The sequence below is a fragment of the Anopheles stephensi genome, chromosome X (genome assembly GCF_013141755.1).
Source record: "Anopheles stephensi strain Indian chromosome X, UCI_ANSTEP_V1.0, whole genome shotgun sequence".
NCBI classification, from domain to species: Eukaryota; Metazoa; Arthropoda; class Insecta; order Diptera; family Culicidae; genus Anopheles; species Anopheles stephensi.
The window spans coordinates 11,461,492-11,476,460 of NC_050201.1; the positions used below are offsets into that span (position 1 = coordinate 11,461,492).

General features: G+C 44.8%; 1 protein-coding gene across 5 annotated transcripts in view; it reads left to right on the forward strand.

Annotated features, from left to right (window-relative positions):
* The window catches only part of LOC118507366, a 42,160-nt gene that overhangs the window by 12,523 nt on the left and 14,668 nt on the right, over positions 1-14,969 (forward strand). The window contains exons 1-3 of one of the 5 annotated variants that reach the window (XM_036045801.1): positions 895-1,196; positions 1,465-1,978; positions 9,927-10,019. In XM_036045801.1, the coding sequence (XP_035901694.1) occupies positions 1,526-1,978; positions 9,927-10,019 (546 nt within the window). In that variant the 5' untranslated portion in view covers positions 895-1,196; positions 1,465-1,525. Of the gene's footprint in view, positions 1-894; positions 1,197-1,464; positions 1,979-7,821; positions 8,980-9,926; positions 10,020-14,001; positions 14,248-14,969 lie in introns of those variants that run through there. The other 4 variants (XM_036045790.1, XM_036045827.1, XM_036045811.1 and 1 more) reach the window with 4 other exon arrangements.

Consider the following 14,969-nt stretch of genomic DNA (forward strand, 5'->3'; position numbering starts at 1 on the left):
GAAGGGAGCGATAGGGAGACTAGATATATTATGACTAAAGGTACGCCAGGAGAGATTTGATTCCAACTGTACACTCCTAGAGTGTCGCAAGCAAATCAGCAGGAGGTGTTTGCTGAGTACGAACACGATGAGATATTCAAACACCCATATACACATATACACAATGACAAACAAAAAAAAAACACCTGATGTAACTTGTTATGCTATTTGTTCTTGCCGGCAATATAATCCGTGTGCACAAAACGAAACGAAAATAAGACGATAATGTTGTGCGAAGTAGTGAATGTGTGACAGCTACACCAGTAATAATAGAATGGTGTCGTTTTAATAGTCAACACAGCGAAGTGAACAGTTTTTTCATCGATTACATGTAACGAGAGATTGTAATGAAAAAATGAAAAGAAACCCACAAATACTACTACTATTCAATCAAATAGCAGCAGACGAATACACATACATACGAATTGCAATAGATTGCTAACGGTTTTTGACTGAATAGAAAATTGACCCTTATCATTGGAGGGAAAAAGCAATGAAAAACAAAAAAACTGGCACAAAAAAGCGAGTGGAAATGGAGTTAAGTAAAAGGGGCCGGAAAACACTCATTATATTTTAATTTAACAACATCACGAGCGTAAAACACTTTGACAAAAAAAAAATTGAAATGAAAAGCAAAACAAAAAAATTAGAACAAAAAAACCTAACAAGAGATGGTGAAGCAATAAGAAACGAGAGATAGTTCGTAAAACCAAAGGCTGGCAACACATTGTGGTAAACAAACAAAAATCTAAAATTAAAAAAAAAACAAATAAATAAAATCGTTTAGAAAACAAGTGGGAAAACAAAACCAATAAAAACAAACGAATAACTTCTCAGTACAGAAGGAAGACAAAAACAAAAAAAAGAAAAACGGGGGGAAGAAAAACAAATTAACGAATTTTGTGGATAAAAACAACAATCAAACAAGCGAACAACAACAGCAGCAAAAAGTCTCATGCTATAAAAGAAAACTCATTGAACGTGTGTGCGTTTGATTTGTAGCCGTTTGGTGGGGTGTTGTGATGTGAGAAATTAGCATCCGAAGGTGTGCTTTTTAAATATTCTACATTGTTTTGCTTTCCTTTTAAGTAGAAGGGCGTTGGTAAAGGATGACTTCAACTTTTATCACTCTTTTACTACCTTACTTAACAACTTAGGTAAGAGGATATGGTTTATGGTTGATGTTTTTAACTTTTGTTTCTCTCTAATACTTTACTCCTTTTATTAATTTTTTTTTATTACTTAAGTAGTTTGTTTTTTTTTTTCTAAATTATTCCTTACTTTTATTTATTTATTTATTACTTATTTTTTATAGTTTTATAAGTTTGTTTTAGCTTTATTTTTTGTTCTATTTTATTTTTCCTTGCTTTAATATGTTTTTTTTCTTTCTTTTTCACTCCTCTACTCACTGCTATCCTTTGACAGATATTTTTGCATGTGCCGTGTAAAATGATCGAAATGAAATAAGCAACATCTCACCGCATGCATGCACAAAACCCGTGTGTCCGAAAGCAATCAGCGTACAGCTACAACAGCGTACAACCATTACACGACCGTAGGAAGGAAGTCGACACGACACGGGTCCAGCACGATAATGATATCATTACCTTCCTCGGTATCTTCGCCATCTTCGGCGCTATCCACATCCGGCGGCGCTAGTGCACATACGGCCCTGTTCAATGTGGTGGATGTGACCGGGCTGGGACCGGCACCGGTCCATCCGGACAAAGCGCGCAGCACCAATACGACCGGTGGCCAGGCAGCTGCGCGACCGGCACACGCGACGCTAACGACCGCGGGCGGCAGTAGCTTTCGGGCGGAGGCGGATCCAATGATGAACGGTGCCAATTTTGCGAACGGCCAGTGGCCGGTACGCCATGCCAAGGGGCTGCTGAACGGGCCCGGACAGAACAATTGTTTCCTCAACTGTGCGGTACAGGTAAGTGCGAGCTGTTAACATTATTTCGGGTGGGGGTTTTAAGTAAGGAAAAGTTCTTTAAAAGTACTAAGAGAACAAGTTTATTTAGTCGTACAGAGCAAGATATTGTTGGGTAAGCGAAGATACTTCCATTTTAGAATGCTTTTAACTCGTCCAGATTCAGACTCGTAAGAAGCTGAGGCAACTTTTACAAAATTTGACTCTAGCCCTCACGAAAAAACAAAATGCTCCCCATCGAATGTTCTAACTTTTAAGAAAGACCAGGACCTCACCTCAAAATTGCCATAAGTTTTTTCCATTTTTGTTCTCTCGCTTGCTCTCTCGCTCTCTCGCTTCCGACTTTTCCACTTGCCAACCGATGCGATGCGCCATCAGACTACGAATGTGAAAACATAAATTATCTACGGTTGGTGGAGCTTTCCCACACAAACCAACCAAGCGACCCGAGACCTTTCCCCCCCCCAACCAGGCAGGCGTTTGTCCCACGAAACCCATTGCACACGGGCGCATCTGCGGCACTACAGTACCCTGGGGTGGTACAGCGCTGGTACGGAGGCACGGAGTTCACGGAGTGCTTTCTTTTGCTTCGGCAACAACCTGCTGCTGCTACACACATGTGTCAGGTGCCTGAGAAAAGATGGCAGTGGTTCGCCAAGCAGTGGTTATAAATGCACATGGCCCGTCCACCTGTTCCGTCTGCCACGCGTGTATCTTTTTTTGGGTTGCTGTTGTTCGCTCCGTTTCAGATTCTCGTACAAAGTTAAAGGGTTTTTGTTTTTGGCAGGTGGTCATTATTCGGCTGATTTTAGCTTTACCGTGACTGCGTTGCTTTTGGGTTGCTCGTTGTAGGGGATTTGCTTGATTGTAGCAAACGGAAAAATGAGTCATTTACCCGGCGGCGAGCATCGGAGATGTATTTATAATTTTTAAGAGCTTTTTTCCTCTCTTACTGCTGCTACGGTTGAGCCGGCGTCACCTTTACGGTGTTTGTTCTTTCCTACGGGTAAACATTTGTTTTCTAGTGCAAAATTATTATTCAATCGGCCAAAAGCTAATGGCGACAACGGGGTGGATAGTAGCCAGTTCTTATGATAATTACGCAAAAGCCGGAACATACTCCCAGCGCTGCGAACATGCTTCAATTTCCGACCGCATCCGCTAAGGTGTGTGTGTTCTAAGTATGTTTTTCATTTAAAATTCTATCCTGTTTGGCTCGTCGATCAATCTTCCTATATATCGGAAGAAGGAAGAACGCAGCCCTGTTAGGTGTACCGTTGCTGCAATCAGACGTTACTGCGCGCCGCAGGACGCAGTTCTCCGCCCAACTGCATATCGGACGCTTGCTGATCATATTAATTTATCGAATGGATGCTGCCCGATTGTCATTATGCGCGCGATACAAGCAGGTGCTAAGGTGTGCGGTTCTGCCGTTGTACCACCCGGCCGGATAGTGTGTGACTGGTTTGTGGTTTTTAATAACCGAACGGAAATGATTAGTGGCACAGTGCGAAACCGGAATGATGATACCGGGACGGAAGCTGGAGCCTTGCGCTACGGCACGGGCCTGGCGGTAAGGTTTAGTAATTACATGTAATTATACGTACACCGCTGCACTGTTACATCCTGTGACAGGGCGTACGGCAAGCATCCGCTTAGTGCGGACGCCCGTAAGCAAATATCCATATCCGTTCTAGCGGAAGACGAGCGACAATATTTTGCTATTAATTTATTGAAAGAAAAGCATTTTTGTAGTGAAATTAATGTACTTAGAGTTTAGAAAGATTATTTAAACTTAGTTGCACCCGTACATTACGTTTATATTGATCCTTGAACGTATCATCATTCGGCAGGCGAAATAGTGTTGTTGATAAGCGATGTCTCTGCAACATGCTCGGTTATGGGTTCGAAACTCGAATTGGACTGGTGTTCATCGTTTATCCAAACTAAAAAAAATCTTTTCGGTTATTAGTTTCTGGAGTTTTGGGAGTAGTTTAACTCGTTAACGCTTTGTTCAGCAACTGGGTGATTGACTGATAGGTGATAGGTAGGTGCAGTGCATGGGTGGTTCATTCAGTGATGAAAATGTGTAGAGGATTGTGTTGTTGTTACCTACCAAGTGCCATTTTTCACTCTCATTTTGTTGTTATAAATTCTATTTCAAAGAAAATACACTTGTGTATTTTCAATTCTTAACTAAAATGTGATAGTGTGTGGGAGAGATTTTAAATTTCAACCCTCTCTCATCGGAAAAAATTACAGTACGAAGTGTACTACTTACACATTGTCGTGTAACGCTGTACACTCTTACTGCAGCAAGCAAAATAAAAAAAAACGCTGCTCACACTTTCATGCATTTCACCGATCACATTTTTCGTTTTTCGTCCGCTCATTTTGTTTTGGTTTTGTTTTTCTTCTTCCTCTCTTTCGAATCCAATCGAATTCGGAACTCTGTGATTCGAGGCAAAATGCTGTGTGGCAAGCTTTTCGAGCAACCAGTTTTCTAAACCCCCTTCCCCCCCCCCCCATCTCTTGCGCACCGTATCATATCGCGAGCGGCTTTCCATTGTCATCGTGCGCACCCACAACACGCGGCGGAGTCCGCATTAATTCTCGGCTCAGCTTTTGCGCTTTTTCAGTTGTGAAACTGTGAGGCTGCGTGGCACATTTGCATGCAGAAGTCACTCTTCTCATCTGTGGCGCAGACAGGGCGCCAGATAGGGCAACGGTGTAAAGGAGAGCAGCAGCGCACAGTGACTGAAGCAGATGATACGGAGGGAAAAAGCACAACAGTCAATTTTCACTTGGTGGCAGTAGTCTGCGACCTTCTTTTCCAACTGTTGTCAGGATGATGTTTTGGTACGTGTGTTCCATTTACACGCGCGCACACACACACACGATTTGAGCTAGTTTTTCCCGCCCCTTACCACCCGGGTCGCTTACTGATAACCGAGATTTTCCGCACGCTTCAACCATTTCCACGATGGGACAATTTGCCCGCGCAACAATGAAAGCCCATCCAGGTCGGATGTTGGAGAATTATGCAAAAAAATAGCCAGTATTTTATAATCATATTTTCCAACCTAGTTTGGTGCCTTCTGCAGATGGAACGGTGTTGATTATATCATTAAGATTTAGCGTAGCTCACTCGCACCGAGCACCGTAGCCGTGCGGGATGACGCTAGTTAGTAAGAGTTGATAATTTTATAAGGGGTCACGAGTTCAAACCCCGCACCTCGAATAAATAGAAACACTTTTTAATAAGCTTAATCAGTTACTTTGTTTGCCTGCTAATCCAAATAAGGGTAAATTTTAGTGAAAAGAAGCCTAAATTGGCATTCTAAGACACCTCCTCCTGAGATTGTTGTAGTGCGTTAGAGAAAAGATCGAAGCGCAACACACAAAGCCTTCTCAAAGCAAAATCCTTTGGAGCAAACTGCTTGCCTCCCCCCTGACAAGAAGTGATTAAAATTCCCCTTTAAAATCAACAATATGAACGCGCGCGTGCGCTGTGTTGTTTTTCATCCATCTTTCTTATATCAAAAAGGAACCATAAAAAGGGTTCTCTCCATAAAAACATAAAAAAAGAACAACACAGCTGAATTGCTAATGGTGTGTCGCACTCACGGCGACGCATACATTCCCTCACACAGTGTTTAAATCCCTTCGCTCCCTCGCCTCCCCCCCCCCCCCCCACATACGCGCGTTAACTTTGATTCGATCTCCGTATACGGTTGGCGAGTTCTCTCCGTACACCCAAGCCGATGTTTGGCGGCGTTGCGAAAGACCAACTGAAGGAGACCAACGAACTAGTAGCGTAGAGTCGGTCGGGACCAAACGGTGCAAAGAAGAGAGAAAGAACAAGACGCCATCTCAAACACAAAAAAACTTCGGACTCCAACGAATTGACCAACGGAATCGAACAGTGTGACCAACAACCGGGTGTGTGTGTGTGTGTCTTGGTCGGTGATTTTGTTACTGCTGTTGGAGGTTTTTCTGCGGAGGGTTCTCGCGAGGGTTTCGGTGGGCACCCTGGGCAATTTAAAGGGTTTTCGTGGTAGGGTTGGGCGGGCTGGATGGAAGGATGGTGGTTGTAAGCGGCTCTTTCTCCCTATCTCGCGCTCGTTCAGGATACGAAGCTGGAAGGGTGTTTTGGGTGTTTGCTACGAGATCGGTGGATACGTTCGTTGCTGGCCATGTTTTATGCAGACGTGTACCACCACCACACACGCATGCTAGGCCCGTGCCAGCCGTGCCACTAATGCTGATGAAGGGGTCAATTTAAAATAGTGACCGCCGTTCTCGAACCAATCATCCATCCAGCCCAGCAGCGCGCTTTGTGTGTAGCGCGCGAAAAGCTTTATAAGGTAAGGCTGGGTAGAAGAATAAAATAAAAACGAAACATATTAATAAGAAACTCATTTTACTGGTTAATATTGGCGCTTGATTTGCTGTGTAGCTATTTTTGTTCATTAAAAAACCATTAAACCAATAGCCGTGTCGATTCGAATCCTTTTTGTCACATATCTTTGCTATAATGCATGCGAGAGAATGGTATGCTAAAGGCATATTTTTGTAATGCTAAATAGTAAATTATTTCTTGTATAACTACGGTTTTAATTTGTTTTTTTTTTTTGCTCCTCGGTCTCGAATGGTTTTAAATTGACCAGTCCAGCGTTAGGTGTCTTGTTATGCCTTTAAATAGCAAGAACGTAGAAGAGACCACAGTAAGAACGGAGACCCCAGAGACGCTCAGTTGTTTTTTTTTTCTTCCTTCGATTTCGTTGTATATGTTAGAAAACGATCCATAATTCAGTCCCGCCGAGATGAAGCGGATAAAATGAAAAACCAAAACTAAAGAGTGAAGGAGAGAGAGAGAGAGAGAGGATAGCATGTATAAAGAAAGAAAGAAAGGGAGAGAAAGAGAACGCCAACTAACATGTTGTGGAAAGGTGTAGGAAGCAAGGGAAGCGAAAAGAATTAAGCAAGTGTGTAACCTGAACTAAAGATAAAGCGAAATAGATGGAAACCGGCATGGGAGTGTGAGGCGAGAGAAACATGCTACAAAAAGCCCTTCACATCTTGCCCTCCCGTGCTGCTGGAGCTTGCGGTAGGTGTAAGGAAATGGAGGAAAAGAAAATGAAACAGACGAGAGGAACGACGAAAGAAAAAAAAAAGCAACAACTCCTATCCACCAGGTTCAACTTTTCAAAACGAAAGACTTCAACGCGCGGCAAGAGAAACCTAGTGGCGGAGCAAGCGACGAACCCCTCTTGGCTTAACCTTTCCATCTTCCGAGCTACCTGTTGTTTCTCTTCACCCCGTGTTTTTACCTGGTTGCTTCTTACTCTTTCGTGTGCGCTCTTCTCGTTTGCGGCCGGGTTGTTTTCTTCTTGTCGCTCCGTTATGCTACGCGCTATGCTAAGACGGCGACGACCGTGCTGCTGCTGCGCGCCTTCGAAGCGGGTTACATGCTAGCAGCGTTTGTTAGAGCTTTTGCTTTGCCCTCCTGCTATGCTTCTACCGTTCTGCCTGACCTGCCTCCCCGTTCAAGCTTGGGGGAGCATCCCAAGCAAACCAAGCATCAACAAATACCAGCACACACACACACACACTCAAACGAGCATATTTCTTCTTCTTGCGCAGGCTGCATACATTGCGTCTCGCTGCTTCCAGAGCACAAGCTTTGTTGAAACGGGGTCTCACGCGCGCTCTCTCTCTCTCTCTCTCTCTCTCTCTCTCTCTCCTGCTCTCGATACAGCAGGGTGAGGAGCGAACAGGGATGAACGCGGGAAACGTGTGCTTGCTCGATCGGTGCGCACCGTCTTCGGATTCCCCCCGAAAGCATGATCAGTCTTCAGATGACCAACATGATCTTAAGACGTGTTTCGTGTCGGCTGCGTTATTTTTATGTGCCGATTTTATGGCGCTCAGTGACGAGATTATTACACTGGTGTGCGTGAGTGTTTGTGCGTTTTTGCTGTTGTGTTGTGTGAGCAGTGGAGAGCGTGTCAGAAGATTCGATTATTCGAGCGATTGAAAAGGTGCACGGCACAGCTCAAGATCGTGAAAACAGATTGTGAGTGTTACATGTGTGTGTATGCGTGTGGGGTGAAGCAATATAAACACACGCACCCACACATCCAAAAGCGAACGAGACGGATTCAAATGAAGCGTTGCGTTGAAAGGTGTGCCGGTTTTCAGGTGCTGTAACAGCCTGATGGTATGCAATCCGCAGCACACGGTTTAAATCTTTACCAGCAAACAGGGACGCCCTACAATGGCGGCCATTCGCTGTAATTGGTGCGAGGATGTGTTTGTTTGTGTTGACCAATTAGACGTTCAAATGTGCTCGACAGCCCAAATCGATTCGTCAAACGGTAGCAGAAGATGAATCGTCTCCAAACCACACTTACTCAAAGCATCAATCAAAAATAATATTAAAAAAAAATTGTTTCGACACTCAACAAACCATTTAAACGGACATGGGAAAGAAACAACCACCACCACCACCACTACCACTGCAAAGTGCAACTACCAACAAGCGTCTGAGCGCATCGGGCGGAACACGACGCATCCGGCAAAGGGAATGTTAATTGAGCGCAAGGGGGGGAAAGAAAAGAACAAGTGCAGCGTGTACCGTACGGGCGGCTGTGTAGCGGTGGTGACGAAAAAAAATTACCCCGTACCGATGTTCTTGGTGCACGTGTTTCCCGCAAGACACCATTTCCTGTGCCACGGGCCTGTGCGTGTGTAATGTGTAATTTATCGGGTGCAAAACCGTGATGAATTTGATGAAAACAATCATAAATGTGCTGGAGAAGACACTGTCGTTTTCTCGGGAGACCATTATTGACGAAGGCGGGAAAACAAAATAGACGATCGTTGTGCAGAAGTGAACAGTTTTCATATTAAGAACGATTTAAGGAAAAAAGAACCACAAAACCGGCATAATGTTAGTGCAACAAATCAACCCGATCGGAGCGTTTTTTCAAACGTGCAAGGTAATGTCTAGCTAATGTAGAAGCTTATGCTTTTCTATCTTAACACACACACACAGGCACACGTTTCATCACCAAGATGAAATATTTAGTCTCACTCGATCAAGTCCGGGCAGCCTGAGAGGGACTATTACACGTGCACTACTCTCATACGTACCAACAAACCATTAAAGTCTCAAATTGCACCATCCACCTAAAGGCTAGTGGAAGTTACGGCAATATGTCTCGCTTTCCTCTGGTTTCCTTCCGTTTTTTTGGTTGGTTGTTGTTTTCTCCACCTTGTTTATCCCCCCCTCTCTTAACCGGTGCGATGTAACGCAAATGTTGCATCGCGGCAGGTGCTCTCTGGAGCAAAATAAAGGAAGAAAAAAAAAAACCCCTCAACAGCCGGACGCGTTAGTCTCGAACATCTGCTGTCATAAGGTTATACTTATTGGGTACTGCTTTTTTGCTGTCGGATAATGATGAGCAAGTGCCGGATGGCTGGTGCGAGGTTTTGTTTTGTTGTTATTGAATTTTTAACTACAATACCGTCCAATTCCGGTCGTAAGAACCGCGCAAAAAGGGATAAAATAACGAAAGACTTGACGTGAAGCGGATAAGCGACGAACCCCCTTTTTCGGCTGGTTTTGGAAATTTAATTCTATTTAGAAATTGGCTTTGTTTTCTATTGGCTTTTTTTCTGTGGTTGTTTTAAACAATTTGGTTGTGAATCATACTATTCGAGATGGAGATTTCGTTAATATCTAACGAGAGAAGCAGAAAGGGGTTCTTTTTCTCTGCTCGATGTAATAATTTTAATTCTCTAGCTGTAGATAATTTCTAATCCGTGACAGAACCATACTAATGGCCGTTTTCTTTCCCAACTCCCTTTTCTTCCATGTGTGTGCACGAACATTCTAAACACCGTTGTTGGCTGTGTGTCTGTGTGCGTCGTGCGACTGAAATAGGTGCTCTGGCATCTAGACGCTTTCCGGCGATCGTTTCGGCAGCTACAAACACATGACTGCGGTGGTCCAGATTGCATCTTTTGTGCGCTAAAGGTAAGTTTCTGCAATTTGATCCATCAGTTTCGTTAGAATATTATGTGTAAGCATTTTTTAGTAAATAATTAGCTTCTGTAATAGGACTTTATCATTAAATTATGTAACAAAATATTCCCTGTACAATGTGCACGATTAGCATTAGTTAAATTTAAGTAAGAAATAGTTATTTTAAACCCTAATACAGCTTGAGTGGAACCTCCAAACCACTCGGCTGCAAAGTTGCTAAAGAAAAATAATAAACGCTTGGATCTGAACCGGCGATCGCCGCAAAGCCTAACTTTAGGCGCTACATATTAGCAGACTGCAAACGCTTAACCCATGAGTTGGCTTTGTGTTGGTGTTGGCGCAAACACGCTTAAAGCGCCCTCTGGTGATAGGTTATCGAACCTAGCACAAAGGTTATGTGTGGAATTTAGGTGATTTCTAAATTCCATCCGCTGCGAATGTTGCAGCTCAAGCCTCGAGATGGTTTAAAAATGATTCCAACATTTACAATATGAATTGATAATAAATTCAACCTAGAAAAATTGTTTATGCTGATTCTAAAAGCGTGTGTAATGGGATCAAACTTAGCGCGGCAGATTTCGCGCTAAGCTGCTAGAAGGCTCCATCTGCGTGGATACACACGTTGCGAGTGGGCTTGTTACAAGCCATGTTGGGATTGGAATTCTCATCATAATCGCTTACCAACACACGCAAGGCGAGAGGTTAAGATAGGCAAGGAAAAAATGGCCTACCTACCCTGCGACCGTTTGATACGGGATAAATCGTACGGTCCGATACATGATTCAACACTTTCGATGCATGGCTGTGTGTGAGAGTAATCTCGGTCAAACGAAATTGGAAGTTTCCGAAAGTCGAATGAAGCATTATTGCCGTATAGAGAAATTGTGTTTTCGTCTCCAACCGATGCGCGCATGTGTTTGTGGGTGGGTGGGAGTGCATTGTGAAGCTGTCCTGCTTTTTGTTTGTTTGTTTGTTTGTTTAGTTTTCTTTTTTGGGTAAAATAGCCTATAAGAAAATTTGATTTGAGATGTTGCAATGGTAAAAACTGTTTATTACTGCTAGGTGTACAAAGTTAAACTATTCTTTACGCGCTGACGTGATAATGTTAGCGGACGACCAGCTTTACTGTCGTACAATAGTGCTGCTCTTAGCCACAATGTACCACCCCCTACTCGCAAACACGCGCTGGAATGTGTGTTGCGACATTAGAATTCAATGCACAAAGCAATCGACAGGGATGGGAAAAAAAAACGGTTGAGGAAAAGGATCTTTAAGGAGGTCTCTCTAATGAGCAAGCTGACCTGGGCCAGAGGCACGAAGGATGAGGAATTTTTGAGTTTTATTTTGCGCTTGTGCCCGAAAGGAAGTGCGTGACAGTGAATACCAAATGACGATATCCGTCGGCCGGGTGAGGATCAATACCTGTGTGGCGACTCGCCTACGGGACAGCAATCATTTGGCTTGGGCACCGAACGTGCCAGGAAAGATTTGCCTCCACGCAGAGACGGGTGTAATTACTTAATGTGGGCCCGGGAGACGGTTTTCCGTTTGTTTTTTTTTGTGTGTCTTGTTTCCTTGTCTCATCCCGATCCTGCAAGTACACAAACGGCGGGCGTCTCGGGAAAATGACCTTCCCGAGATTGACATGAGTTCCGTTTGGTTTTTTTTCCCTTTTGGTTAAAGTTAAAGAGCGGAAGGTGGACATCCCATTCCGCAACAAGTTTGTCTGGTAAGGTAGTTTGTCTGGATGGGTGCAATAATACGTACCCCAACACACGTGAAACAAAGATTAACTTCTCATCAGAAACCTGTCCATCAGATTAGAAGCAATTGTAGAAACCTGTATGAGTAAGAATGATTTTCTTCGGCCACAAACGAGCTACAGCTCTGGTTATAAAGCTTCAGCTCGTAACTCACCACAGCAAACTCACCACGGATTATTCGCGGTACGATCGCGGGCTCTTTAAACGCGTTGCAATAAAGCTCTGTAACCGGAATCGGCTGCTGCTAACGGTGCCAAGAGCTGGGTGGTGAGTTTGATCGTAGCGTTACTCTCATCACTCGCGGTGTGGTGAGTTTCGCAAGTCCGCCATAATTTTTTGTTACCAAGAATCGTCCACCAAGAAGGTAACTTGTTTTTCCGGATTTTCCCGCTAAAGTCGGACGTTAATGTTTTCTATTTGCAGAAGCTTAAGCCCTATGGTAGAAAGCTTCACAATTCTAACGTCTTGTGAGAAGAGAAGCAGCTACTTCTAACCTAAGAGTGTGTGATCGTACGTGATCTTTGTTGATTTCTCCACAATCCGCCAATCATCATGGCAGTAAGATCGAACAAAACAAACTTGTCTTAATGTGGAAACACACACACACACACACGTATACACCACCCTTACTGTTGATGGCTTGGGTTACCTTAGCAGTGCCACATTATTCAAAGGCTCGGTAGAAATATGGCCCAACCTTACCATACCACGGGGACCTCTCCAGACCCTGGCCCCGGAGACATTAAGCAAAAGGTTGATTGATGTGCCAGACTCTCACACACACACACACACCTTCAACAAGGTTTCAAAAAGGTTCAGGTTGAAGAAGGAAAGGTGCAAAATGGTCCGTCAGGTAAGCAGGTAAAAAGGAGAAGCTGAACAAGCTCTCGGGCACAAAGTTGAAAGCCCGAAGAAGAGAAAAAGAAAACAACTCACCGGATAAGAATATTACAACTCCAATGTGAAGAATCTCGAAAAGGTTAAAAAACAACGATGCAATACATTTAAAACTGCTTGCTGGAAGGGACAAAAACAAAGCAACTTTATTAGCGCGGGTCCCTTCATTTTGCGGGTCGCCACCAAACAACGAGACTACCTCGCTCGTTGGAGATACTGACGAGCAACGAACAAGGGGCGAGGAGGGGGGCGACGTGCGGTGGTGGTGGCGGAGGGGACACCCTCTCCCGAGATCCCCTCCCCTCCGGGCCAAGTGACTAAGATATGAGTTGTACCGTAAAGAACGGGCAAGCGAATAGCGAAGCCCACCGAGAGACACCAACAGCAACCAAGGAGTTGGACGTTGTTTGAAAATAAGAAGAAGAAGATGAAGAAAAGGAGGAGAAGGAAAAAAACCGGTAAGAACTGTACGTCCAGCAAGAGAAGGTGAAGCGAAGAAGAAGAAGCGGAAAGTTGTTCAACTTGAAGCAGAAAACGAGTTTTCGGTCGTTTTCTCTTGCTTCTTTTAAGATACAGCTTCAGCAAACACCCTTCTCGCTCTCTCTCTCTCCCTCCCTCCCTCCCATCGCCCCTTTCCCTTCCGTACAACTCTCCACACACTTAACGAATGTAACTCAACTCGCTCGTGTGGAGCTTTTAATTCCACACGGTCAAGCCAGAAAAGGCCACAAAGAGAAGGCTGCTTCTGTTGCCTGTGAGTGCCTCTGGGGGGGAGTTGGGTGGCTTTCAGGCGGGGAGAGGGGGATCATAAAACACGACTTTAAGATGGTTTTTTTGTTTTCTTCTTTTTCTTCGTGTTTTTCCCCCCCCCCATTAAACTGTGGTGGTGGGGGAGTGGTGAACTGTCGTGAGTTGGTAGGCTCGAAGTGACGGAGCTCGAGTACTTTCTTAAGGTGGGTGCGGAGACTTCTCCAGCTTAAGTTCGAAAGCACTCGCTGTTGCTCGCACTCGTTTACGCTGCTTTCGTTTCTGTTGTGCCCATTTGTTTTCCCCTGCCGTTCCAAAACTGCTCGAAACTGCTCGAATCATGCTTCTCGAAGGAACGCAGTCCGCTCCCTTCGGCATGATCGGCCGGACTCGAAACGTTCCACACCGCACCGAACCCGATTCATTCGCTTCGTGCAGGCGACTCAGGTGGTGGTAGTGAGTGATCGGTGCGTCGCGCCTCTGTCTATGTGTGTGAAGTTGTTGTGAGCCACGAACAGGCAAACGGGTGCTCAACATTACATTACATTTTGCATCCGCAGCAAGTTTGTTCGAGCAGGCAAGGTGTGAGAGTGAACCGCCGTGCAGGCAAACATTCTTACGCGAAGCTTAAGCCAGCGAGCACTCGCGAGTTCGGGGCGTTGGTGTGTTGTGCCGCGCACACCTTGCATTCAATGTGCGCTAGGCGACGGACCCATGCGCAAGTCGGAGGCCACGATTTTAAGTTCCGTGATCCGTCGCATCGCGCGCGTTGGGTTAGCATAGAAGGAGCAACAACAAAAGTGTGTGTGTGTGTATGTGGTGGATGTGATTTTATTATTGTAGTGGAGTTTTAGTAACTTCTTCAAAAACAAACTCACTGAGGGATCTATTTTGTTGAAGTTAACTACATTTGCTCAGCATTTCTTCTAAGCGCGTGAGGCCTTCTTGTGTGGCTTCCCCTATGTTGTGCCCTTAGAAAAGTAAGAAACAAGCCGAGATCCAGAACTTCACATCTAGTGACGGTGTGTGCGTGTCCGTGTCTCGGTGTATGAGTCAGTTCTTGTGGGGTACCATTGTTTAAAAACGACGAGAGAAAGATGCGTCTTCGCTGAGAAAGCGGGTGCGATGAGAAACAACACCTGCTATGGGAATGGATGCGTTCTGTGTACCTGTGTGTGTGTATCCCATCCCGTTCCTGCATCCCAAGAAGATTGAAGCATAAGCCGTAAAATGCCCGAAAGCGACAACAAGAAGAGGGAATCAAAAAAGAACGACTCACGACGATCCGGAGTGTTTGAGTCGGCAAGGAATGAAACAAAAAAACACACACACACACACACAAGCACTCTTCTCTTCAGGCTGGATCTGGATTTTCTTGTGCGCGGACTCCACAAGACTTCTCCATCTCCATCCCTCCCAATGCTCCAACAATGGTTGAGTTTAGGAGTGAGCGAGAGAGACAGTGTGAAGAGGGCAAAAAAGCCACGCGGAGCACCGTTTGGAGTGGCATCTTGGCCCCCCCCGGAAAAACTCG